At 44.0% G+C, this 27,916-nt stretch overlaps 2 protein-coding genes across 3 annotated transcripts in view; one reads left to right on the top strand and one right to left on the bottom strand.

Annotated features, from left to right (window-relative positions):
- Positions 1 to 21,380, top strand: part of USP24 (ubiquitin specific peptidase 24) — a 162,684-nt gene extending 141,304 nt beyond the window's left edge. For both annotated transcript variants that reach the window (XM_012442560.3, XM_012442559.3), the window contains exons 57-68: positions 1,553 to 1,669; positions 4,314 to 4,406; positions 6,259 to 6,361; positions 7,817 to 7,938; positions 8,817 to 8,930; positions 10,433 to 10,498; positions 12,278 to 12,344; positions 13,802 to 13,880; positions 14,822 to 14,897; positions 15,269 to 15,355; positions 15,750 to 15,860; positions 18,621 to 21,380. In XM_012442560.3, the coding sequence (XP_012297983.3) occupies positions 1,553 to 1,669; positions 4,314 to 4,406; positions 6,259 to 6,361; positions 7,817 to 7,938; positions 8,817 to 8,930; positions 10,433 to 10,498; positions 12,278 to 12,344; positions 13,802 to 13,880; positions 14,822 to 14,897; positions 15,269 to 15,355; positions 15,750 to 15,860; positions 18,621 to 18,683 (1,098 nt within the window). In that variant the 3' untranslated portion in view covers positions 18,684 to 21,380. The remainder of the gene's footprint in view (positions 1 to 1,552; positions 1,670 to 4,313; positions 4,407 to 6,258; positions 6,362 to 7,816; positions 7,939 to 8,816; positions 8,931 to 10,432; positions 10,499 to 12,277; positions 12,345 to 13,801; positions 13,881 to 14,821; positions 14,898 to 15,268; positions 15,356 to 15,749; positions 15,861 to 18,620) is intronic.
- PCSK9 (proprotein convertase subtilisin/kexin type 9) overlaps positions 19,934 to 27,916 on the bottom strand; it is a 28,049-nt gene continuing 20,066 nt past the window's right edge. The window contains exons 10-12 of the mRNA XM_012442561.2: positions 27,142 to 27,319; positions 26,044 to 26,225; positions 19,934 to 24,316 (exon numbers count right to left, since the gene is read on the bottom strand). Of these exons, the coding sequence (XP_012297984.2) occupies positions 24,101 to 24,316; positions 26,044 to 26,225; positions 27,142 to 27,319 (576 nt within the window). The 3' untranslated portion in view covers positions 19,934 to 24,100. The remainder of the gene's footprint in view (positions 24,317 to 26,043; positions 26,226 to 27,141; positions 27,320 to 27,916) is intronic.

Here is a 27,916-nt window from a genome sequence, read left to right as displayed (position 1 = left end):
CAGCTGACACTACATGGAAAACTTTGAAAAATGTTATTTTCACAACAAATTGGCTCCTTATAAATGTTAGCTGGAGGCATTGTTCCTCAATGAACTAACAGATTCTAGAAGTTACTGCTTCAAATGCAGATGTTGGCTTTGTTGTGCAACTTTGAGTAAGTCCTGTAAGGAGGATGTTGATCCAGATATAGTACCTGCCACCCAAGCACTTAGTTCCATGAACAAGGTGGTCAGATATGCCCGTTAGGAAGGTCCTAAAAGACTGTGTCTCAATTCCGGGAATCATTAGGAAGTTGAGGTTTACTGTAAGGCAGTGGTTTTGAACAGCTTAAATAGCAGAACTGTTTTTTAAACAAAACCCTACCTGGATGCAGAATATAGAATACAAGCCATAGGAGCTGCTGAGGACAGTTCAAATGCCACTGCTCCATCCCCTGTGGAAGTTTCTAAGATGCATCAAGAATTCTTAACTTAAGGACCACATCACTCTCCTCCTTCCTCCCATGTACCAACCCAAACAAAGAATAAAGGCAGAGTTAGTGCGGCCTCTCTACAGATGGGGTCAGGCTGTAGCATATTAGCCACCAGCCTCTAAAGACAGGACAGCAGGTGGCAGAAAGAGAAGGGAATGGCAGCCATGCACTTGGAAGCCATTTGCTCAGTGAGTTCTGTCTGATGCCCAGCTGATGGATTTTCATGTCTATTTCCCCCCTACAAATGGAAATGGTGCCTCTTGCCACCCACTTTATATTGTAAAGTACTTTGAAACTGAAGTGCTGTGTAAATGCTAAATTTTACTGTATTCATAATGGGCGTGACAGGATGGATGGGAATATTTGCAGAGTATGAATACCATCTTCAGAGGAAATGAACTAACGAGAGTAGTAAGCCTGGTCTTAATTCTAGATCACAGATGAACTTCTAGGGACTTGTCCAAAAACAGTTGGGGTGGGAGGGAAAGAAGAAGCAATGTCATAACCAAAATGGTTTCTAAACAAATAAAATGTTTTTCAAAGCTTTCCATGAGGCGTCAGCGGGCTCTCAAGTAAGTTCACGGCTGAGTCGATATCACCGTTGTCATTCTGTCAGGCTGTTGCTCTCCATTTGCTCCATTGGCTTGGTTTCCAGCCCCTATGCCTGTGTCTGTGTTTTTTATTCTTTGCATCTGTGATTATGTGAAGAAGCAACATAGTGGAGGGAGGGATTCAGAAATGTCTTCCCTAAACACCCCACCTTTTTTTAAGAGACAGAGAGATACTGGCTCTGGAGAAAATGTGACTCGGCGGTAGCATCATGCCCTTGACTCTAAAATCTAGGAACTGAAACTAAGCTTTTCTTTTAATTATTGCTATGGTACCAATCTTTCTCTGGAAGGTAAAATGGTTAATTCTGTTTTTGCTCTTCAAAGCATAAGTCCATCTGAATCTGAGACTGGATTGTATCAATCAGACTTTCCTTTTGTTCTTATGATGATTTACCTCAAATTAATCCTGTTATAAATGTCTGTCTTATGTTGTTTTTCTTCATGTAATTTTATCTTTCCTCTAACCAGTTAAAAAGCCTTCATCAGTTGCTGGAGGTACTACTTGCTCTGCTGGATAAAGACGTTCCAGAAAATTGTAAAAACTGTGCTCAGTACTTTTTCCTGTTCAACACTTTTGTGCAAAAGGTAAATAATTTCTTTCCTAATATCTTTTCCTAATACAGAGGATTTATACTCTAAAAAGTTTTCAGACTGGTTAGTAAAGTTCTATATGTTTTTGTGATGTTTCTTCTTAAAAAGCTTGTGAATTATATTACTTGTAAGAATTCTGATAAGGTGAGTATAGTTGCTCATTGATAGCAGTAGAAGTCTGCATTAAAACTGGAACTTTTAAAAAAAACTTTTAAAACTTTTTAAAAAAGTAATAGGAGAGAGATCCAAGATGGCTGATCACTAGCAGCTCGGGCTCCTAGCTCCCAGTGAAAGCGCAGAGAACGAGAGGACGCCACACTTTCAGATGAATATTTGTTGCTCACGGACCAGGAGATTCCCAGCAGAGGAGCCCCACGTGTCGCCAGGGCGACTCTTGTGGCCGGCGCGGTGGTTTTGCTGGTGCCTTAGCATGCCAGTTTTTGGTGCAGAGTCCGGAGATTCCCAGGCAGAAAAGCACCATCAATCTTAACACCGCTATTTTGGCCGGCGCAGTGGACTGCTCAGATTTCGGCGCTGGGAATCAACAAGTTGAACGTCTGCTCAGAGACCTAGTTAGAAAGTCGGTAATTACAAAGACAACAGACGGATAAATATATAATGAAGGGAAGAAATCAGCGTAAAAAGGCAGAGAATACTCAAAATCAGAATGCCTCTCCCTCTACAGGGGATCGCAATTCCTCATCAGTAACGGAACAAGGCTTAATAGATTACGAGTGTGTTCCAATAACAGAAGCAGGCTTCAAAACGTGGGTGATAAGAAACTTCTGTGAATTAAAAGAACTTGTTCTAACCCAATGCAAAGAAACTAAGAACCTTGAAAAAAGGTTTGATGAAATGTTAACGAGAATGGACAATTTAGAGAGGAATATAAGTGAATTGATGGAGCTGAAAAACACAACACGAGAACTTCGCGAAGCATGCACAAGTTTAAACAGTTGAATTGATCAAGTAGAAGAAAGGACATCAGAAGTTGAGAACCAGCTCAGTGAAATGAAACGAGAAGACAAGATTGGAGAAAAAAGGATGAAAAGGAATGAGCAAAGTCTCCAGGAAATATGGGACTATGTGAAAAGACCTAATTTACGTTTGATAGGTGTACCTGAATGTGATGAAGAGAATTAATCCAAGTTGGAAAATACTCTTCAGGATATTCAGGAAAACTTTCCCAACCTGGCAAGGCAGGGTAATATTCAACTCCAGGTAATACAGAGAACACCACAAAGATATTCTTCAAGAAGACCAACCCCAAGGCACATAATTGCCAGATTTATTAGGGTTGAAATGAAGGAGAAAATACTAAGGGCAGCCAGAGAGAAAGGTCAGGTTACCCATAAAGGGAAACCTATCAGACTTACAGCAGATCTCTCAGCAGAAACCCTACAAGCCAGAAAAGAGTGGGGACCAATATTTAACATCCTTAAAGAAAAGAACTTTCAACCCAGAATTTCCTATCCAGCCAAACTAAGCTTTATAATCGAAGGAAAAATTAAACCCTTTGCGAACAAACAAGTACTTAGAGAGTTCACCACCACCAGGCCTGCTTTACAAGAGCTTCTGAAAGAAGCACTATACATATAAAGGAACAACCAATATCAGCCTTTCCAAAAATATATCAAAAAGAAAAGAACATTAACACAACGAAAAATTTACACTAACTAATGGGCAAAACAGCCAGCTAGCATCAAATGCTAGTATTAAAGTTATATATATTCTAATTGGATAAAAAGCCAAAACCCATTGCTATGCTGCATCCAGACCCATCTCACATGCAACGATACACAAAGACTCAAAACAAAGAGAAGGAGGAAGATTTATCAACCAATCAGAGAATAAAAATAAACAAATAAAAAGCAGGAGATGCAATTCTCGCCTCTGATAAAGTAGACTTTAAAGTAACAAAGAGCAAAAGAGGCAAAGAAGGACATTACATAATGGCAAAAGGATCAATGTAACAAGAAGAGCTAACGATTTTATAGATCAATGAGACAGAAAATTAACAAGGACATCCAGGACTTGAACTCAGACCCGGAACAAGTAAACTTAATAAACATTTATAGAAGTCTCCACTTCAAATACATAAAACATACATTACCACCTCACACCTATTCCATAAGTGACTACATAATTGGAAGTAAATCACTCCTCAGTAATCGCATAGCATTTCATAGGTTTAAATGAAATATTGGTTGGCTGCTCGTTTGTTATTTTCTTCCCTTATTCCTTCCTGTTTACATCAAGTATAATTATTGGTATGAAAGAGGTTTTCAATACCCATTGCTAAACTGCATTCTAGCCTGGGCAAGAAAGCAATACTTCCATTCTCTCTCTCTCTTTCTCTTCCTTTTTCCTCCTCTTCTTTATTCTTTTTCTTTCTTTCTTTTAAAAAAAAAAAAAGAAGAAGAAGAAAGAAAACTGGAGTTAATTGTTTAGTAGTTATTATGAACCAGTGTGAGTCTCAGGAGTTTTTTTAATTAGATTTTAACAGGTACTTTCTATACAGAAATACTATTTTTAAAAAATATATTGACTCCTCAAAACTTCTTATTTAGCTGTGTTTTTAAAACAAACTTTTGTCTTTATAGAAATATAATCTGTTATTCTCAATATCTTGTGACAGCAAGGTATTAGGGCTGGAGATCTTCTTCTGAGGCATTCAGCTCTGCGACACATGATCAGCTTTCTCCTAGGGGCCAGTCGGCAAAACAATCAGGTAAGGACTACTTCTATGTTTCTAATGGAATGGCTATGGTTTTCATAGCCACTGTGTTTCTTTTCATAGATGATAAATGTTTTTAATTTCATAAAAGTCTAAGCACTAGTACCATAGAGACTTTAAAATTCTTTGGAGTTAAATTATTTTTACAACTTCTCCATAGGATTTAGTCTAATAACCCATGGAAATTACTAACTAGAATGTCAATCAAAATGTGAAGTGTGAGTGTCATAAAAGGGAAAGATGGATTCTGACTAGGGAGGGGGTTTCAAAAACCTTTAAGGAGTAGGTGGCATTGGGGTCTTCTACTTCCTCTCTGGGGCTGTGAACAAGACTATTTAGGTGGTGGTCCTTTTAAGTCAGACGCTGAAAACACAGAATTCAAATGCGAAGTTGTGCTGTTATATACTGAATGATATTGCAGAGATAATAAATACTCTTGTTCAAATGAAAACGTTGTTTTGGGTTTTTCTGTTGGTTGGTTGTTTGAGACAAGGTCTCACTCTGTCACTAGGCTGCTGTCACCCAGGTTGGAGGCAGTGATGTGATCAGGGATCACTGCAGCCTAGACCTTCCAGGCTCAAGTGATCCTCCCTCCTCTGCCCCCTAGTAGCTGGGACTATAGGTACATGCCACCACACCGGGCTAATTTTTGTATTTCGTGTAGAGGCAGGGTTTCACCAAGTTGCCCAAGCTGGTCTCGAACTGCTGGGCTCAAGCCATCTGCCCACCTCGGCTTACTGAGGTTATTTTGTCATAATAGGGTTGAATGTATCCAAAACAAACTCTCCTGTTGGAAATTCCTTTAATGCTATGTTTCTCCCATCCATTATATTTTGTTTGATAGATTGAAAATACGTGAAATGCTAACATGCGGTGATGATAAGTACTGTTTATGGAGCACTTGTTAAGTACTCGATACAACTGATCACTGTATGGTGGTATACTTTGTTACTCACAATTCGGTAAAATTAAGCCGCTTCATCCTCATTTTCAGGCAAGGATTAAACCTCAGAGATGTTAAGTAACTTGTCCAAGGTCACAAAGCTAATGCGTTGGTGGAGCAGGGATTCAGACCCAGCTCTGCTGGTGTCAAAGCCTGAGCCTTTTCCACTGTATGTAACACATTGCACAGGCTACAAAAGACAGATTTTCAGCCTAGGCTTCCGCTCAGCTTCCTCTTCAGTGTTAAAAAACAAGTACTGACACCGTCATGTGCTCTGTGTGTTGATAGTATGTTGAGATTTACAGTATCCCTTTTCCACTTTAAGCTCTTCCATATCTAAGACCCCGTTGACACTAGCAATTGATTTAAATTCACTATAATTCAGCTGCACATGTAATTAATACGGTTTTGCATTTATGGAGCACATTTTTACTTTTGAAAACATTTTCACTTTTAATATTTCATTTGGTCCTCAAAATCACAAAGTAGTCAGAATAAGGAGGTAGCCTTATCTCTGCCAGTACATGAAGAACTCAGATATTGTTGTGGTGAAGAATTCACCCACATTATACAGCACAGTGAGTGGTAGAGGCAGGGCCAGACCTGCAGATCTCCAGCCTCAGGGTTTTTTCCATTATACTGAGGCCCAGGAAGATTACCTGGCACATTGTAAGCACTCAGTACCTAAAGTGAATACCTGAATGGACTGGTTTTAGAATATGAATTAATAGAACCCTTTGAGCTGGCTTAAAACCTGCGGTTTTTTTGTACTTTGACCTCTTCTATCAAGCATTGAGAAATAATTAAAGCCCAGAATATTATGAGCCAGCAAACCCTCTCCCTTCCTCTTCATATTATTTCTAACGAAAACACTGACAGCCACTTTATCTTCTCTGATGACAGATACGTCGATGGAGTTCAGCACAAGCACGAGAATTTGGGAATCTTCACAATACAGTGGCATTACTTGTTTTGCATTCAGATGTCTCGTCCCAAAGGAATGTTGGTAAGCTTAACATATCTTAAAATAAAGAGGTATTGAATTTGTCTAGTTTGGGGAGTAATAATATTAGCAATTAAGTGAATTTCCCTTGTTTCTCATTTGACTACTTGCTAGTTAAAATTCACTTAAAATTTTTGTTTGAGTTCATGTTAAACTTTGTAATATTTTACTAGTTTGTCATAAGAGAAAATGAGTCATCATTTATTTGGGGGAGGTGAGAGGTATATAAGTTTTTTTTAATACCTCTGGGATTAAAGGCTAATTCAGAGCTCGTTTGTCACTTTAATTTGAGCTGATACTGTGGGGACATAGCCATGGTGTGGGCTCGAGTCTTCTAGCTGTGTGAACCTAACCAAGCCACCTGATCATTCTGATCTTCAGTGCAAAATACTAAAAACATAATTCCCCAGGTATTACAAGATAATGGGATAATGTACTTTGTAAAAACAAAGGGGATGCAGAAATAAATCACATCATCGTAATACATTTGTATGTAAGATATAGTTGGTAGCATTTTCAATTTTGTCTCCCAGAATTAGTACCACAGTCATCATTTAATACAGCAAAAACACAAATTGTCCTATATGATTATCCAGTGTCCTAACCTATGTATGTACTGTTTTTATACTCTTCCCAGGCCTTGTCATGATAGTAACAACAACCATAGTAATAATACAACCAAACAGCTTTTCAGTGTTTTCTATGTGCTGCGCTTTAAATTTATTCTGTTTAAAGCACAACAGTGCTTTAAACTTACCGTGTTTGATCCCCATACCAAACCTATGAGGAGTGTTCGTCCCAGTCTATGGATGCGAAGACTAAGATACAGAAAGGTTGAGTAACCTCCACAAGGTCGTATAGCTAGTTAGTAGCATAGAAGCCAAGGCATAAATGCAAGCTCAGACCTAGAAGCTACTAGGAAGATCTAATGGCAGGAAACTAAAAAACAGAGAGCATCATTCTGACAGAGAAATGTTTGTTGTCTAAAGGGACATTGGAGGAACACTTGGATGGTTGTAAGGTAGAGTTTGCTTACTAAACTCTGACTCATCTAAAAAGACAAAGCTACCTAATTTCGTGAGTCCAGACAGTTTTGTAAAGAAAATTAGAGTATGCATTCTGATTTTTCTAGCGAATGAGATAATTCCTTCCATATGGTTGATTCCGCTTAGCATAGTTGGTGTTGGCCATTATTTGAGAACAGTTGTTTGAGGAACAAAAGTGTCTTCACTTCTTCAGTGGCAGCTTTTGGCACTATTTCGTAGACTATATTTTTACCTCTTTGAGATATTATCGAGTAGAAATCACTAGGTATCCTCTAGACTGTGAGGGATCCGCTTTTGTGAGTACTCAGTGTGTGTGCAAGTCTTGAAGGAGGCACAGTGTCTTATGGGTATGTATTCTGTGGAGTAACACCAGGTGAGACAGGTTCTGTTTTGTTTCTTTGGTCTCCTAAAGCTCCTGGCGTATTTAAGCAACGACCACCCATTAGCATTGCTCCCTCAAGCCCTCTCCTGCCCCTCCATGAGGAGGTAGAAGCCTTGTTGTTCATGTCTGAAGGGAAACCTTACCTGTTAGAGGTATGTACTTGTTATTCTAAAGCCATTTTTTTCTATTTGAGGAAAATTGCTTTTTGTTATTAGTTGTGTTTGGCATGAAGAATATTGTTAAGAGAAGAAATTATTCTAATTAAGTTTTCTTACATGTCAAAAAGAATAATTGGTGGAAGAGAATATTATTAGTCCTCTCTTCAGCCAAGGTCCATACCTCCAGGTCCAGCCCAGCCAGCTACCAATCAGGGCCCCAGAGGGAGGTAAATGGCACTTCACCCATCAAAATCTTTTCATTCATTGTAGAGGTTTTGACCCCAATCTCTCTTGTGTGTCCCTGGTCCTGGAATACTACAACTATGAACCACACATGTTATTAAACCTCAGGAGTATGGGGTGAGCTGCTCTCAGCTCTCCATCGTGGCACTTGTGTGGCTCAATCCTGAATCCGACCCTCCCGTTCCAACAGAGCCGCCCCAGCTATGGACGCCATCTTCCAGTCCTTCTTTCCTAACTGATTTACATAATATGTGAATCTATGAACAATGTAATTCTGTTTTTTTTTTTTAAAGTAAATCAACAGTGTTGTGCTATTTAATACATCTTTTTTTTGGCTTCATATTTTTTGGATAAATTGGTGATTATTTTAATTGTGGGAGCTTTTGCCTTTGAAAAACTGATGTAAACAACTCCTGGAAAAAAGTGCACATTTTCACAAAGTTGTGTAAAATTTCAGTCAGGCTTAGACACCCTGGAATCTATCTATAGACTTCTCACAGTTAAGAAACCCTGTTTTGAGGCAGTGTTAATTATCTTAAAATCTGGGTAGATTTGAGTTAAAGGCAGCAACAACAAATGGACTGTTACCTGTGACATGAAGAGCTGACTCTGTTATGTCCTCCCACCAGGTCATGTTTGCTTTGCGGGAGCTGACGGGTTCGCTCTTGGCGCTCATTGAGATGGTGGTGTACTGCTGTTTCTGTAATGAGCATTTTTCCTTCACAATGCTGCATTTCATTAAGGTAGGACCTCAGTTAAACTAGTCATAGCCAGGTAGCCTTTATGTGAGACTCTAGGAGAGCATCTGTTTGCCCCAAGGCAGTGTGCTTGTTCTCGGAAATTGTTTCTCCTAATCATAATAGCATAGGCTCATTTTGATTCATTTTTAATCTTTAATTTTTAATTACATAGATAAATTACTACACTCTCTTTGCGGAGAATTTAAGCATAGAAATGAGGCCAAAAGAAAAAAATATAGACTGGGAAAAGAATAAATAAATAAATAAAAGGGAAATGAGACCAAAGTCAACCACCAGTCATCCTTGTCCACTCTACCCTGGGACCAACACTGTTACATTGCTGTTTCCCTCCAGGCCTCTTTGTATGCATTTACAGTGTGTATATATTAGTTTCTGCCCACAGAATTCCTGCATGCCTTCTTTTCTGCACCAGTATTTGTAGTGGTGATACATGTAGTGTTAACAAGAAGCAGGCAATTAGTGGATTATGTCTTTAGACTCTTACTACAATATGTTTTGCCCTCAGCCTTTTCTGTACAGGCCTATGTCAGAATTGATTAAGTTCCTCTCTTTGCTAGTTACTAATTATATGCCCTTGGGCAGTTTCCTCCTCTGTGACTGATTTCACAGGTTGTGAGGATTCGCTGAGGTGGTATAATACGTGAAGTGCTCACTTAGTACCATACCTGGCCTCTTGGAAGTGTGGTATTTTAACACAGTGGTCTTTCCCACCTTTTATACATATAAATGTTATTAAAATGGCTGAAGGGGAGTGTGTTTTATGAATTTTACCTTTTTTGCTTAGTGTATCTTGGCACATTTTTCTATTTAATAAGCTGACTTTTTATGTACTTTGTTCATAGCATCCTTAACTCAGAGTATTCTCATCTGTTTTTTTTTTTTTCTTTTTGGACCGAGTTTCAGGCTGGAGTGCAATGGCACAGTCTCCACTCACCGAAACCTCTGCCTCCCAGGTTCAAGCGATTCTCCTGCCTCAGCCTCCTGAGTAGCTTGGATTACAGGCGTGCTCTACCATGCCCAGCTATTTTTGTATTTTTAGTAGAGATGAGGTTTCTCCATGTTGGTCAGGCTGGTCTTGAACTCCCGACCTCAGGTGATCTGCCTGCGTCAGCCTCCCAAAGTGCTGGGATTACAAGCATGAGCCACCGCACCCAGCTTCTCATTTGTATTCTTGTAGCTCTACCAGCATATTCTGGAAAACACACTAGGATATGGACATATGTAAAATCGGATCTGTTTAGTGACTTGAAATCTCTTCTCTTTCCTCCTTCCTAATTTCATAGTGAAGTATCAGAGTGTTGCAGCTGGAAGAACCTTAGAGGTTGTTTATTTCAGTTCCAGATTTAGCATTTGAGAAACTGAGGCCCAGAAAGGGGAGTTGACTTGCTCAAGGTCAGCCAGATGGTGATAGAACTAGGGTTTGGATCCAGCATTGTTTATTGCCTTTTCCACTGAAATTTTTGTGCTTTTAAAAAATATTTCAGAACCAACTAGAAACAGCTCCACCTCATGAGTTAAAGAATACGTTCCAACTACTTCATGAAATATTGGTAAGTCATAACTGTTCTGATTCACTTTTATTTAGGAATGTATTAGTCAACAAGTGTTTATAAATAAAAAATTATGTCTTTTTATTGTTTTTCCATTCATTTGGTATGCATTTATTGAGCCTTCCTCACGTCAGTCACGTGTTTAATGCATTTGGTTTAGAGGTGAGCAGTAGTAAAACTGCCTCGTCAGAGCTCGCAGTTGAGTGAGGGAGTGAGATAAGTACACAGGCAGCTGTGGTGCAGAGAGTGAAGGGGAGTGCTAGGTGATGGTTAACCCTTGCCAGGGCCTCACAGTGGAGAAGGCATTGTGTTAGCGCAAATGTTATTACGGTTAAACTTTACAGTCATCCTCAGAGGTGAATTTCTGGCTTTACAGTTTATCATCAAATCTCAGACACTATTGATTGTATATATGTACTACTGAAAATATTTTTAAGAGCTATGAAACTGAAATGTAACCAATTGTAGGATGCTTTCCAGTTTCAGAAGTATGAAGAGCAGGGGAAAAAAATCCTCTGGCAGTTACATTGAAGGATGGACTAAAGAAGGATACAAGATTGGGAATTGGAAGACCATTTAGGAGTCTGGGAATATTCTAAGTGTGAAATAACAAGGCCTGTGGTGGGGCAAGGGACAGACAGGTCAAGAGGTATTACGGAAAGAGAATCAGTGGGATTTGGTGACTGGTTATGTGTTACGTGAGTCTGGTCCAGAGGTTCCGTAGAGAGTGAGGGCCTGGGTTTCCTTTGGATTCCTTATACTTCATAGAGGGCTTGGCACAGACTGGGCATTTAATAAAGAGTTTTGCGTAAGAAAAGACATCATAGGTGCCCTTTATTAAAAGCTTACTTTTCAAGTTCTTTACCTCCTTTTGGTTCTAATGCTTTTACAAACTTTGGTAGATGATTGCTTCTTAGGGGTAGGACTGTGTATTGTTAATCTATCAACCACAAACAAACATCTATCAAACAAACATATATATAGTTCATCTATCAAAACTTTTGTTGGTAGATGAACAGTGTATATATTGGTAGTTTATATACCATGCACAGTTCAGTACTAAGAACTAGAAATACAGCTCTGATAGCAGAACTTCACATTTTTAGTAAGCAAGTGAAAGCATAAACCTCTTATCCTTAGGATCATAGGGTATATGTCCTCATAACCCACAGAGAACTGTAGATCTAGTTCATAGCAACACATATGTAGGAAATGAACGGATCTTTATGTATTACTTAATAGTTTTTTATCTTAGTTTTAAGATATATTTGAGATATGTGGCAGTGATGTAGTATTTGTTTGTATTGGGTTTGTTTTTTTTTTTCCTTCCTTTTTTTTTTTTTGAGACAGAGTCTCCCTCTGTTGGCCAGGCTGGAGTGCAGTGGCACCCAGGCTAGAGCCACAGTCATAGCTCACTGTAGCCTCAAACTCCTGGGTACAAGTGATCCTTCTGCCTCAGCCTCCCAAATAGCTGGGACTACAGGCACATGTCACTGTGCCCAACTAATTTTTTTTTTTTTTTTTTTTTTGGTAGAAATGGGGTCTCACTTGTTGCCCAGGCTAGTTCAGAACTCTTGGCCTCGAGTGATCCTCCTACCTTGGCCTCGCAAAATAGTGAGATCACAGTCATGAACCACTGTGCCTGTCCTGTATTGGTTTTGTTGTTGTTGTAGTTAAACACTAAATTAATCTCTTGAGTAGAATTATTTAAAAAAGTACCCGTGGCTATGACACAAGCTCCTTCTTTCATTTACTAACTTTTGTTTCTTCCTTTCACAGGTTATTGAAGATCCCATACAAGTAGAGCGAGTCAAATTTGTGTTTGAGACAGAAAATGGATTACTAGGCAAGTATGCCTGGCCTCATGCACAAATGTCTACAGTAAATATGTGGATAATCTACTGTTCGGGCCAGTTCTGCCACCTGCTGCTCTCGGTGGATCTATAGTGACTCATACAGTACAAATCTGGTCAGGGCCACTGGGCTCCCTCATTCTGATCAAAAGAATTAACACCCAGGGATCTTCTCACCCTACACATTCTCCCACTTTTTGTCAGTAAGGTGTAGCTTGGGGTTCTTTTACCAGATCAGGTAGGATTCAGGAGTGCTGTGAACTTTATTCAACAAGCTAACGCCCACTCCCTGATGTATTCTGTAGCCACTGGGGAGAGAAAAACTGAAACCTGAGACTCAGGATGTCGTCAGGCTCATGAAATGTGAATGTCTTTTTACCTATGGTGCGAGCGTAATCATATTTTCACTGTCTACTCTTAAGTTTTTTTGGCAGGGCTTTCTTTTTCAGAAGGCTCCATTGACTTTCCTGAGCTATTTATTAGAAAAGGTTTAGTTAAGAATAATTTTAGCCAGCTCCCACCATTTACCTGTATTTCCACTTAATCTGAGTCTATTTTAGATTTTGCTATGTATTAAGAGATTTAGGGCCTCCTTTTGTTGTAGAAAGGAGATTTAAGCTAAAAAGTTTTGTAGCTTCAGCTTTTCAGGCCACCCTTTGGAATGGTGTACTCTAGTCAGAGCCATACACAGGCTCTCTGGAACTAAAAAACTATAAACTCCTCAAGAGCAGGACCAAGTATTATTTTTTTTATTTTGAGCCAGGATCTCACTTTGTTATCCAGGCTAGAATGCAGTAACATGATCTCAGATCACTGCAACCTCTGCCTCCTGAGCTCAAGTGATCCTCTCACCTCATCCTCCCAAGTTGGTGGGATTATGGGCACATGCCACTAGCCCGGCTAAGTTTTGCATTTTTTTAATAGGATTTTGCCGTGTTACTCAGGCTGATCTTGAACTCGTGACTTCAAGTGATCTACCCGCCTTGGCCTCCCAAAGTGCAGGGATTACAGGCATGAGCCACCATGCCTGGCCTATTTATGGTTAAATCCCTAAAACACAGACCAGGTGATAATTGCTGCACTGACCCTAGTATCATAAAATTTCATTTATCAAACTAAAAGTGTTATAACTACTGTCAGTAATAAGGTATGTGGAAAAGTCTCTAGGTGAATAATCAGGCAGTAAAAAGTTTTGTTCCTGTTCAGTTCTCCTAAAAGTCAAACTTGTGGCACCATGTATGTTTTTCTTTAACATACTTAAAGTAGTGTTTCTACCCATTAGAATTTGGAGATTCTGTTAAGTCAGGCACTGCCACGCTTTTAGTTAAGTTGTTCCTTATCAGTTTGTTAAAATAGTTTGTCGATTCTTAGAACAAGAGAGCTTGTCGTTACTCAGAGCCACTTTCAGTTGAGTGCTTTATTGTTACAATGTCCTCTTCTCTTCCTTCAGCTCTGATGCACCACAGTAATCATGTGGACAGCAGTCGCTGCTACCAGTGTGTTAAATTTCTTGTCACTCTTGCTCAAAAGTAAGTGTCAACTTTAAATGCAGGGAGGAAATGGTGTTTTAATTACAAGTCAAATATGACCAGAAGAAAAACATGTGCCCGGTTTTGATACTTGGAGAATCTGACTCAGTCAGGGCATGCTTGTTTGGAAGGTACAGAAACCTATTAGAATGATCTCAAAAAAATATGAGGGGAAGTATTAAAAGAGTAGCAGATCTTAAAGAATCTCAGAAAAGCTCACCCAGTAGACCCTATGTTAGAAGGTCAGGAATCAGGGCAGATATGGAAGCCTTAAGAGCAAGAGTTCATGAGCTTCAACTCAAGGTCTCTCAATAAGCTTCCAGCTCTTCAGGCTCTAGGTCCCTAACCTCAAAATAGCCTCTCACACCTGTAGCTCCTGAGTGTTTGTGAACCCAGGCACTGTGCCAAGAACCTTGCCTGTATTATCTTATTTCATCTTTATAACAACTTCATGCGGTTAGTACAGGCGTGAGTCATGTATCATGGGTGGTTTAAGTGACATGCCTAGGATCATAGAGCAAAAACTTGAACACAGGCTGATTGACTGCAAAATGAAGGTTCTTTTTTCTTAATTGTGATGAAATGTATATAACATAAAATCTACTATTTTAACCATTTTTAAGGGTATGGTTCAGTGAATTTAAGTGCATTCACATTGTTGTGCAACCATCACCACCATCTAGCTCCAGAACTCTTTTCATCTTTTGAAACTGAAACTCGGTACCTATTGAAGAATAACTCCCTATTCCTCCCTTCAACAATTCTAATTTCTGTCTTCATGAATTTGACTACTCTCGGAACCCCATTTAAGTAGAATCATAAATATAAAGACAACTGAATTTTAATGAAATTAGCATTTACGTTTCAAAATAGAGAAGTACTAGGAACAAGTATATTTGCAAAGAAAGAATTTGACTAACAAAAATCTCCTCGGTCACCAGGTGTCCTGCAGCTAAGGAGTACTTCAAGGAGAATTCCCACCACTGGAGCTGGGCTGTGCAGTGGCTACAGAAGAAGGTAATTGAACACTGAATCTTTCTAGCTGCAACATAGGAATCAATAATAGCACATCTTGTCAGGAAAAGTCTCTGAAACTGAATATGGAGACTAACCTTAAAGTGTTTTCAGATTTCGCACGTTTATTTGTATATCTTGTATGCATTAACTTTGTCTTAATACATATGTCTTAACTTCATAGGGGAAAAGGTAGGGATGATGATGTAAGAAGCAATATTTGACTGAGGTCTTGAATCACCTTATGTGATGGAAGGTCTGAGTAGACTTGTACCTATTTTGGATGCTTTTAAGACTCAATATCTAATGGTAGAAGCTGTGAACTCACGGGGCTTATTTGTCACCTCTGATGGCATTTTTGACCTTCATCGCAGATGTCAGAACATTATTGGACACCACAGAGTAATGTCTCTAATGAAACATCAACTGGAAAAACCTTTCAGCGAACCATTTCAGCTCAGGTGAGAGTTTCTTGTATTCGTGTGATCTAAATCCCTTATGGAGGATTCTCAGTGTGTTTCTCAGAAACTGCAACCTCTGAGAAGAGAGATATGAGTTGAAAATGAGAATAAGCAGAAGAAACAATTGAATTTCTATGAAAAGACAATAGATTGGTGTACACTGATGCAAATATGTGCAGATTATTTGCCTAGAAGGAAAGTCATACAGGTTGGGCAGTCTGGTCACAACAGGGGTTGTGAACAGGGGTTGAGGGGTTCTAGTGGCTGTGATGAAGGCCTCACTCTCAGGCCTCTGGTACCACGGAAGGCCAAATGAAAGGTGGTCTTCCCTAGTGGTTGCTGCTGCCACTGAATGGCCCTTAACTTTGTCGTCTTGTGTTTGAATCTTCTGCAGGACACATTAGCGTATGCGACAGCTTTGTTGAATGAAAAAGAGCAATCAGGAAGCAGTAATGGGTCGGAGAGCAGTCCTGCCAATGAGAACGGAGACAGGCATCTGCAGCAGGTATAACTGTCAGCATGTCCTTGTGTGCAAAGGGCAGCCTTGCTCTTAAGCTTTCCAAAAAGAATTTCCACAGTCCAGGAAAACAAGATGCCTCCTCTGGAATGTGAGTCCAAAGAGACACCAGCTCTGCCCTCTAGTGATCTCAGTTCAGCACACACTAACCGTGTGTTTATAGGGCTGAGCAGTGCTGCAGTATGAAGTGAATGCAAGGCCTTCATAGAGGTGTCTGTGGCTGGCCACCCTAATCAACATGCAGGTAGTCCTGATGAAGGCAGGCCACAGGTGAATTTGTTCCAGCTTGTTCACTTTATTTTGCCAGGTTACTGAAAGTCCCTCTTTTGCTCTCACCAGCCTTCCCGGAAACATGGACGCATGAAAGAAAAGTTCCCGCCGGGCGCGGTGGCTCACGCCTGTAATCCCAGCACTTTGGGAGGCCGAGGCGGGTGGATCACGAGGTCAAGAGATCGAGACCATCCTGGTCAACATGGTGAAACCCCGTCTCTACTAAAAATACAAAATATTAGCTGGGCATGGTGGCGCGTGCCTGTAATCCCAGCTACTCAGGAGGCTGAGGCAGGAGAATTGCCTGAACCCAGGAGGTGGAGGTTGCAGTGAGCCAAGATCGCGCCATTGCACTCCAGCCTGGGTAACAAGAGCGAAACTCCGTCTCAAAAAAAAAAAAAAAGAAAAGCTCCCATGCTCTTTAAATACACCTGTTTGCCAGGGGAGTCCTAGAAAATTTTGATGTTTATTTTTTTAAAAAGAAAAAAAACAGTTTTAATACCAATCATGACAGTAGAAAAAGAATATAAATATGTATTGAACATTCACTGTGTGCAAACACTGAACAATGTAATTATTGTAATTATTGCATCTTTCCAGTAGCCTGTAACTTTCCTTAACAGTGGTCTCCTCTGTGATCCCTTCACAGTACTTGGTACAGAATAGGCCCTATTAAATGAATGTTGCTGATGTAGTGGGTGTCTTTTTTTTTTTAAGTGTTATCTTTCAGATCCTCATAACCACCATGTGAGGAACTGTCACCCTGATTTTACAGAAAGGTAACTGGCCCAGCACAGTGATGTAACTTAGCCCAAGGTCACTCCGCACATTACCTCATCACCTGCTTCATTTGCAGAGAAAATAAAAGTGGTCACAGGAGAGCTCCTGTGGCCACTAATTCCCAAGCATCTGCTCTGTTCTTGTCTCCTCTCCTGTGACAGTGGGAAGTTTGCCTCTGTCCACCCAAAGCTCATCCCTGCCCGTCTTGGCAGAGCTTTGCATTCTAGTGTGCCTGTGCACATGCGTGTAACTCTTCAGTATCCGGAACGCTCCCTGCCTGCCAGACCCTTCCCAGCAGTGTCTCAGCACACTGGCTTCTCTTCTGTTCTGTCAAAGCCTCTTCCTGTTGCCCCTGCCTTCTTTCCTCTTCTTTGCAGCCAAACTTCAAATAATTCTCTAAACTTCACTTTCCCCATTTTCTCATATCTCACTCGTTCTTCAGCCTCTTCCCCCCTACACCCTCCCTCTTCTCTCCACCTCAACAGTTGGGGTGACAGGTGGCCTGCAGCTTCCAGGCCTGATCTTAGCTGAGTCCTCGGCATCCTCTGGTGCTCCTGGCGCCCTTCCTGTTTGAATCACTCTCTTCCGGGGCTTTCCTGACACTTCTCTCTCATAGTTTTCCTTGAAACCCTCTGGCTGTTCCTTCTCCATCTCCTTCCTAGTACAGCCTCTTCGAGGCCACCAGTAAAGGTTCATGGAGTCTCCGACCTGTGTCCTCCTGCCCATACTCAGTACTCTCTCGGCACCCACCTTGGATTTGTGGACATGAACAGCCAGCTCTCTTGTTCCTGACATCTCTACTTGGCATACCTTAAAGACCTCAGACTCGATGTGCCCAGCTCCTCCTCCCTGCCCGCTCCGAAGCTGGCCCTCAGTCAGTGTTCCTTATCTCACACACAGCACCCCCATGTCATCCCAGACAGCTCCCTTTTAAAGAGTGCTTATCCCTTTCCTCCATCTGTCTAAGCCCCTCGTCTCCTGATCTCTGTAAGGATCCCCTCACCTCCACTCCTGCTTCTCTCTGGGTCACACGCTAAAACCTTTAAAAGGCTTTCCTTTGCTCTGAGGAGAAAAGCCAGAATCCTCAACCCAGTCCTGCTTGATCTGGCCCCTGCGCAGCTCCCCACCCCATTTTCTGAATTTCATTTATCAAATGTACTCTCTTCCTTCCACCTCAGGCCCCTCCTACTCGCCCCAAACTCACTCAGTTTAGGTTGTCACTTCCAGACTGTCCTTGCTCCTCCCCACCCCAGCTTGATGAGTCCCACTGCACACGTGAGTATTCAGAATAATCACATGTGTAAGCCAAAGGCTGCACAGATGGTAACAGAAGCAGCCTTCAGACCCAGGAGTGGCCCAGAGCCCATCTCTAACAGGTGCAGGGCAGGGAGTCACCAGTGCCTCTCCCGGCTTTATCACTGCTCTGTCTTCTCACATGGGTGTGGAGTAGCGTTGTGACTTTAGACAAGTCACTGGGTTGTTTCACTGACTGAATGAGAGCATAGAAATGTATATGTTTTACATAATCATGAGTTGTCAAATATTAGATGTAATAGTTACCATGTTTCCTTACCCTCTGATAAACACTGCATTAAATTGCCAGACGAAGACATGTTTAAATTTTAGAACACAATTCAGTTGCCTTAGAAAACCTTTTCTCTAACCATCTGAACTTTAGCTTCCTCTTCTTTTCTGCAGGGTTCAGAATCTCCCATGATGATTGGCGAGTTGAGAAGTGACCTTGATGATGTTGATCCCTAGAGGCACGTGCCCAGTCTGAGAGGAGTCAAGTCACAATACTGGATGCTCAGCACCTTCTTGGAGTCAGAATTTCATCCTTGAACCCTTTGGAAGAGCCTGCAGATTGGACTGGGAAAGCTGCTGTGACTTTGGCAGATCGCATATTTCTCAAGGAAAGCGTTTTTAGGCGCTAGCAGGTTTGGGAGCTGTTTGGCAGTGGGAGAATTCCGGCATGTGGATCAGCTGTCCTGGGAGCACGGTCTATATGTGGATTCACATTTCTGTGGAGATTTTCAGAAATAAAGCCAGTGGCAGACTTTTTTGTTACACAAACATACAAGAGTGAGCATAAAGCTGTTGCTTTCTCTACGATGCTACAAAAGAAATTCCTTTGGTTTTTATATTTTATGAAAAAAAGCAAGCTGCTTTTAGATATGTGGGGGCAAATTTTTAATCTTGCAGTAACATTAAACAGGAATATCCAATTTAAAATGATGTAAACATGTGATAAAATTCCTTTTCATTGTAAAATAGTAGTTAAAGAAGTCAATTTACACAGACCTTTGTATTTAATATGTCTCCCTATTTGTATAGAATTTCAGATGGGTCTAGATGAGAACCCTATGCATAAGCTTGAATCTTGATGAAAGGTTACCAGGATCAGGATGAAAAATTGGTAAATATTAAGCTCTTGAAGATATTTTTCTGATATAATTTAGATTGAAAAGAGCAATTTTTAAAATGCTGTGTTCTCCAGAAGTACAGGGTGGATTCTTTGACATCAATCACTTAAAGAAGTTATGAGTTGTTCCCCAAACAGATTTTTAAAACAGCAAAATAAAAGCACTTTAAGATATAATTTTACTGAGTTTGACTTCACAAAATTATCTTTTTAATGCTTGGAGACATATTGAATAAACTGTAGTCTTAAATCATGTGATCTGCAATCATTTGTTTTTGCTTAAAACATAATTACTGAAACCCTTGGTATTGGTTGTATATGAAGTTAACCATTTGAGTTGGCACATACTGCTTGTGAGTTTCATAGTAATTTTAATGCAGAGAAGGAATTAGAGAATTGTTTCTCCTCAACATGACTAATTAACACTGAAAAGACAGTCAAGGTTTAAGATTTATTTTCCCAGAAATAAATATAAAGCAATTGAATAACCATCTATTTAGTTGTATTTCCAAAGTATAACACCATTCATTCATTTATACCAGCTCCCTTTTTGGTGGGGGAGAAAAATTACACCCACATATTTCATAAATATTTTGTACATTTTGTATTTTGAATTGCTCACATTTTCAGCCCTGTTTTGCCTTTAGTTACAGGTTCTGCCTTATTTTCATCTCACCGTGCACAGAACTAGGGAGCTTTAGGAAGTGCCAGGTTTCCACTGTCAGTGAGATTTGCCAAGTCACAGAGGCGCAGCCAGCCTCAAAGTGCCCATCTGGCTGCTGTGGCATTGTGTGGGCACGTGGCCAGGCAGATGGCGTCTCATTGCTGTGCTCTCGCCATGGCCCAGTCACTTCATCATCTGACAGTGAGGGTTTCTGTGCCGTCAGACTTCACTTTGTTATTCTGTGACTTCCTGGAGGCTTGTGATGGCCTTTGTCAAACACGCTAAAGATGGAAGGGCCAGCACTTAAGAGCAGAACTGTACCCTTAGAGAAACAGACAGAAGCGAGTGGCAAACTTCAGACAATTCCAATGTTCTTGCAGTTTGAAATGTGATGTTCCAGCATTGGTTTTGAGTACATGAATGCTTCATGTCCTACTGTTTCCCCTACCCTCTCCTCACCTTCTCTCCACCCCCATCCTCACCAAGAGATTGTGTGGGACATGACCTTGAAATGCTGGCGATGATCCACGCTGGGATGTCATCGCTGGCCACTGCACTCTCAGGAGCCCAAAATCAGGAGTGAAATCGCCACTTCTAGTCCCCTTATTTCCTATGGAAACAACGCCTTCCACACCCCAGCACCTGCTGTCCTCACTGTAAAGCTTCATCAGGATCGCCCACAGTGTATATTGTATGCTTCGGTTCATGTTGCTTACGTCGTTGCTGCAGTGACCATCGTTTTCACTTTGCTGGTAACCACTTGATTTCTGACAGCTACAGTCAGTGAACCTGCTGATGACTTTTTTTAATGTAGTACAACAGTGACAATTATGACAGGCTTACCTTGGAAGAGTTGTCATTTTTACTGCCAATTTTTTGGATGAAGATGATGTTTTTATAAACCTTTCAAAATGGTCTGCAAACAGAGCAGGAATTGCACAATTAACTCAATGCTGTGTGTTCTCAAGCAGCTCCCTTAGTGAGGCCGATCTTAGGATGGCCAATTCTGCCCGTTGAAGGCATCCTGGGAAAGAAAACAAGCATCCCAGCGGGCATCTCACCACGACTTCTCCTGCAGTCCTCACAGTCACTGACAACTACAATCAGTTTTAGGAACTAGAGCACCGTATCATCAGACTTACCCTGTCCTGCCCCACCTTCCCTGCTAACATTGAGGTGTGTGCGGTTACCTTTTGAGCTTGGAACAAGCAGACTGGAATTTTCCTCTGCTACCTCTTGTGTATAAAATCTTGTTTATAAAATTTCAAAAGGAAGTAGATACACTAGGAAAGAACCTTAATTCAAAATTTGGTTCATGCGTGGCAAAGTTCTTAGCTTCTAAGAGTATAAAATAAATTTTTCAAAAACATAAGAGTTGGAGTCTCACGATTTCTCATATAGCAGAATACAGCTGTAGTGGGCGGGGGAACAGCATGGGCCTGTGCCTGATGCTAAATGGTATTAGGGTTCCTCTTAGCAGTTTACACTGATAAAGGAGACTGTGGGTTCTCTTAGCCTCTTGCTGTTCTTTCGTCTGGAGAGGCTGACTTTCAGGATTCATCTGCAAAGCTTAGAGGAAGATGCTGAACTTAGGTCGATGGTCTACATTCATCTCCAGCAAAGCTTTCCGCTCTCCCAAGTGGTCCCCAACATGGGTTTGTGTCACTGGTCACGCTGGGCTTCTTGCTAGATCGCACAGGTCTCCGTCTCAGTCCTAGTGTCCAGCGTTGCTCACATGGGTTCCCTTCCCTATTTGCTAGTCCAGATCTTCCTCTTCCTGCAAGTCACGCCCCTTCCTCCCCCATTCCTGGTGACCATCATCTGCCAACCCTCTGCAAGAACCAAGTTGTTACAAAATCACAGGGCTGTCGGTGTGGCTATCTAACCAGCTGACACTTGATCCTGGGGAGGGGAAGGAGAGTGAGAGTCCAGGGCTGCACAACAGGCATAGGTTCCAATGGGCAGAGATGATACACAGTCAGGGTGTTCGAGCCATTGCCATCTGTCAACTCTTGAATGCTTTCCATATATGACACTGAATTGTCCGAAAATGTAATCTGGGAGGATTTTTGCCTGAGATTCCTGATGACATGGGCTGTGTAGAGATAGCACTTGCTTCAGACAGCTGTGCTCACTAGCCTTAGAATGGAGGGCCGGGAGGTCCCACATTGAATGGGATCATTATGCACTCTGTAACCCAGGCTACAGTGCAGTGATGCAATGATGGCTCATTACACTCTCAACTTCCCAGCTCAAGCAAGCCTCCTACAGCGTCCTGAGTAGCTGGGACCACAGGCATGTGTTATCACATGCACTTAATTTTTTATAGAGCTGGGGTCTCACTATGTTGCCCAGAGTCTTGAACTCCTAAACGCAAGCAATCCTCCTGCCTCAGCCTCCCAAAGTACCTGGATTTACAGGTGTGAGCCACTGCACTCGGCCTGAGACTGTTCTGAATTGTAAATCATGAAAAATGGCCATGGACATAGCACTGGCTCATTACAGAAGCATCTGGCACTAACAGTCCGTAAATACTTGGGTCAGGTTTTGTGCCAGGTACTGGGGAGAAAAGAATGAAAACGGCATTGGGAGATCAGGACAACAGAGCATCTAGCGTGCTGTAGGGCACCCGTCACCAAGGAGGAGGCACTTCGACTGCCAGGGTGGTCAGGGGACTACAGGAAGACATTCATTTCACTCCCAGGACGGGCGTAGGAATAAACTCACATCACCAGTACTTGTCAAATACTTGTACTCAAGATACAAGTACTCTTCAAATACCTGGCTTACTCAACTCTTTAACAAACTTACCCAGGTCCTAGTATAAGCAAGGGATCACCCTAAGCAGTCAAGTCTAAGCAAGAGTCAAGACAAAGTTGGTTTTTTATTTTAAAAAGTCACCATAGTAATAAAAATGCTACAAAACCCAGAATAAATATCTTGAAGTTACAAAAGCAAAACAGGTCTAGAAAAGCTGGCTGTAAAAAGGCAACAGAGAGGAGAGGCCCAAAAGATAAATGTCTGCTTGCTCGGGTGGGGCTGGTGCTCAAGGAGGGACAGTTGTCCCTCTCCCCCCGCCCCATCCCTTAGAAGCATCTCCACCAGGCCACAGTGAATCAGGCCAAGGTGATATGGGAAAAGTGCCGTGCCTGCAGGCATGGTTCTGCCCTCACTCACTGAGCTTCCTGGTCTGTGTTCCCCTTCCCAGCTTCACTGTTACCTGTAAAAATGAGGTGCCCAGCCAGGTAAAGTAAGAAGAGGCTTGGCTTCAGAGCCAGCGCAGTCTGGGTTTCTGGCTCACTTCCTGGCTGTGTGAGCTTGGCAGGCATGCCCCCTCTGGTTCCAGGTTTCTTCCTCTGTAAAGTGGGGGTACAAATGTGTACTCTGCCGGGTAGTGGAGCGGGTTGGCTGAGACGGTGGGTGCACCACTGCACACTGTAGACTCAGTCGAGGTGATGGCTCCCTGCAGGCCACCCCTTGGCTATTAGCACAAGCTGGCATAGAACAGAGCAAGGGTGGCTCAGGAAACCAAGGCACAGCCCATGACCACCAGGGACACGACAGTCTCCAGCCTCTGGTTAAATGCCATCCAGAAAGCTGAGCCTCCATTAATCAGGGAGCCCTAAGGGGCTTCCCCACAGTGAGCACTCACCCCCCGACAGTGCTTGTCCCTGCAGCCCCTACCACCTCCTCACCTACCCATGGGAAGAATCCTGCCTTCTTGGTGGAGACCTGAGGATTGAATGCCTGGCATGGAACAAGAGTTCAATAAAAGTCATTCTGCTCACAGGCCTCGGCATGTTGGGAGCAGCTGGCAGAACCTGAGCACAGCTCCACCATTTCAATGGTGAAATGCTCCACAGCGAGGGAGGGAGCTTCCTGGCACCTCCACCAGAGGAGGGGGCATCCAGAATGAGTGAGTTCCAGGCAAGGAGCCCGCCCCACGCAAGGGCCAGGCCAGCAGCTCCAGGAAGGTGTAAGTATCCCCGTCCCCTCGGGCCAGGCCATGGAAGGCTGAGGGAGGGGCAAGTCGGAACCATTTGAAAGCTCAGCCCCTGACCCTCCCCAGGCACCCGTCCTGAGGTGGGGCTGTCACTGGAGTTCCTGGGAGGCCTGCGCCAGGTGCCGGCTCCGGCAGCAGATGGCAATGGCTGCCACAGCCTCTTCACTGGTGCTGCCTGTGGTAATGACGTCCCGGCTCCTGACCACACACGTGTCGCCTACAGCATAGGCCCCCAGGACGTGGGAGGTCCCAGGAAGGGCACTGCAGCCGGTCAGGGTCCAGCCCTCCTCGCAGGCCACGGTGACCTGCCAGAGCCCAAGGAGAAGAAGAAAGCACATGTCCGTCATGGCCTGGACCCCCACCCAGACTTCATTTCTCTCCTGCCCTGACATCCCGCTGTGGGGCCGAAGTGCAGACGGCCCTCGCCAGCTCAGGGCCCATTTGGGACACAACCGCTTATCTCCAGCCCACACCTCCTGCCTCGGCGGTCCTGCACCCTCACTGACCAAACACGTGAGCTCCTGCTTCATGCCTGGTTTGAGGGGGCATGGAGACAGACAGATGCCTACCATGTCAATGCCAAACTCATCTTCCCTCTGAAACTGATGACCCCACAGCCTGCCCCATCCCACTTAATGGCAACTCCATCTGTCCAGGGGCCCGAGCCTTGGTGCCATCCTCCCCTTCTCCCACCCACATGCACACACCAGGCCTGCAGGCTCCCTTCAGACTCCAGTATCCACCACATCTCCAGCCCCAGCCTGAGCCCCGCCCCCACACCTGGACCCTCCAGTCTCCCTGCTTCTGCACAAGGCCCTGGTCATCTCTTCTCAGCTCAGCAGCTGGGCCACAGTGATATGTTCAGATCCAGGCCAGATCACACTCCTCCTAGGCCAGACCCCTTCGTGGCCCTCAAGTCTCACCTGACTCGGCCCTGTCCCCTCTGAGGCACCCCCCACCTCATAACTACTCCTACCTCTCTGGCCTCCTGGTACCCCCAGGCACATCCCCCTCCCAGGGCCTTTGCTCTGCCCTGTCCTCATGCCCGTTTCCTCCACCTTCTCAGCAAGACCTCTGCTGACCTCACCCCCACCCCATTCCCTTCCTCCATGGCATCTTCTCAGTATTCTATCAGTGACTGGTTTGTTTTCTGTCCTCGCCCACTAAAATAGATGCTCCAGGAGGAACAACATGTCTGTCCAGCCTGTATCCCTCCCCAGCGCCTGGAACCTAACAGCCCTCAGTGCACACAGGGCAAGTGGATCCAAGACCAAGACTGTCTTTTGCTCTCTAGGAATGCACCATCCAGACCTGAATCAACACAGACTTGCATTTTAAAACCAAGTCTGAGTTCACTTAAGAGTGGACTCCTTAGGGCTGACTTTTAAGAAGCTCCCACTGGCTTTTAAAAAGGAGCGTTACAGAGCAACTGTTGGCCATGTCCATACCCAGGTTTCTAGAAGGCCTGGCTCTCACATTCCAGGGCTTGGCACGTGCCTCACTAATCTCAGCAGGGCCCTCTCTTGCCTTGCTGGTCATGCTAATAACCTTCAGCCTGCAGCTCAGGCACCCCCTCAGGGTCATGGCTGAGAGCTCTGTGTCCTCAGAGCCCAGTGCTGCTCCTGACCCTGAGAACCTCCCAGGTTTGTTAAATAGATCTGTGAGGCAATAGTTCATGCCTGTAATCCCAACACTTGGCGGGGCTGAGGCCAGAAGATCAACTGAGCCCAGGAATTTGAGAACAGCCTGGGCAACATAGCGAGACCCCATCTCTGCACAAAGTGGAGTGGGGTACCCAGGTAGCAAACCTTACTGATCTGGACAAAAGCAAAAACAGACCCAGCCACACACAAACACATACACGTGCTGTCCACACAATGGCTGAAGCTGCCCACAGCATCTACCCACAAACTGCCACCCTGATGCATGCCCGTGTCACGGTGGTGGCACAAACTGACATAGAGAAGCTGCACGGGACAGACACACACCACCCCGCAGCACCCCACCCACCCGGCCCCACGCGCCTCTTCACCTGCTCCTGAGGGGCTGGGAGCCCATGCTCCTTGACTTTGCATTCCAGACCTGGGGCATGGCAGCAGGAAGCGTGGGTGCTGGCCCCCCTGTGGCCCATGCACTGGTCGGGCTGACCTCGTAGCCTCAGCACAGGCAGCTTGTGGGTGCCAAGGTCCTCCACCTCCCAGTGGGAGCTGCAGCCTGGGGCAGAGGAGGACCGGGGCAGAGGAGGGCCAGCTCAGATACCAAAATGCTGGGACACTTCTTCTCCAGTGCCCATCCCCATCAGACCATCTCTCTTTAAGGTCTGAGGCAAGAGCTATGAAACCCAGAAACAACTCAAAGAAGAAAAGAGATGCTGGTCTGAGCACCAGGAGTCCTGTGTTCTCAACTCCGCTGCTGACCAGCTGTGTGACCTTGGGAGAGCCATTCAACCTCTCTGAGCCTTAGTTTCTCAGGGAAAACATCATCTCCTCTCCACTCAGAGATGGAGGCAATGAGGCAGGGGATCTATGGCCTCAGGTGCTCAAACTCCCCCCAGCCCCTCCCCAGGCAATAGTTGCCTATACCAGAGACTAAATTTTAAAGCAATGGGTGATGACAACAACAGTAACGAGAGCTAGAATTTATATTGTCCCAGCACTAAGCTAAGTGCTTAGCACCCATCATTTCCTCTGATGAGGAAAATGAGGCACAGAGATGTTAAGTAACTTGCCCAGGTCACACAGCTATTGAGTGGCAGTGAAATTAAACCAAGGTCTGCCCTCCTTTCAGCCCAGCCTGGGGCATCTCTCCAAGCCGCCTCTGCTGTGCTGCATCACCTTAGGCAAAGCACCTGCCATGCTCCCGGCCAGTGCCCTAGATGCTGCCCATCTCCTCGCAACCCAGTGAGGCAGCTAATACCTTTTTCCCTCTTATGGAGGAGGAAGCTGAGAAGAGGAGAAGTAAGGTCACCTGCCCAGGGTCAAAGGGCATGGAAGTGGCAGGACCAGAGTATGCCATGGAAAGTCAGGCTCAAGTCTCACCGATCACACTTGTGAGGACCAAGCCTCGAGGGCAGTGGATGCATAAGGAGACAGGGAACCCTCCTCACCCCTGGGCAGGCCCAGCCTCCTACCTGTGAGGACGTGGCCCTGCTGGTGGCAGTGGGCATGGGTTCCCATGCCGGCCCCAGCTGGTGGAGCTGTGTGGACGCTGCAGTTGGCCTGGGGTAGCAGGCAACACCTGGCAATGGCGTAGACCCCCTCGCCCCCAAAAGCGTTGTGGGCCAGGCAGACCCGCCTGCCCCCTTGGGCCTGAGAGTCAAAGACAGAAATGGGAATCAGCTTTAGAATGGGCTTTGAAAACACAGGAAGAGACTAGACAGGATCAACTCAAGCACCCTCATCAGTGTCCCTGCCAGCCAGACCCTGCTTCTAGCCTTCTGGGGACAAGGAGCTCATTCCTGCCCAGGGTAGACTGTTCTGCCAAGTGGCAGCTCTGAATACTTGAAAGTTCTTCCAAACGTGGGGTGATTTCAAAATGGAGATATACAGGGAAATCCAAGAAGCCAAAGCAAGGACCCAGCCGGCTCCACCCCACCCCCTCTGCCTCTCACATGAGCACTGGGACACCATCTCCCAGGCCAGAAGTGCCTGCCCCTCCTCACTCTCCTGGCTGGGCACTGCCCTTCCACCAAAATGCTATGGCCAGATGGCATCTGTGCACTATCCCGTAGCATCAACACCAATTCCCCTTTTTTGCTGGTTTGAGATTTCTCAGCTCCCAGAACCATGGAACATCTGAGTGAGATGGATGAGTCCAGAGTGGTAGGTCCCTGACCGTCACGCTGCCCTGCCCCACGCTCACACCCAGATGGGCACTGAGAATCCATCCAGCACTGTCCTGCAGCC

This window comes from Aotus nancymaae, unplaced genomic scaffold (genome assembly GCF_030222135.1).
Source record: "Aotus nancymaae isolate 86718 unplaced genomic scaffold, 86718_ANA_hifiasm-v0.15.2.pri h1tg000007l, whole genome shotgun sequence".
NCBI classification, from domain to species: Eukaryota; Metazoa; Chordata; class Mammalia; order Primates; family Aotidae; genus Aotus; species Aotus nancymaae.
This window is presented reverse-complemented; position numbering and strand designations above follow the sequence as displayed.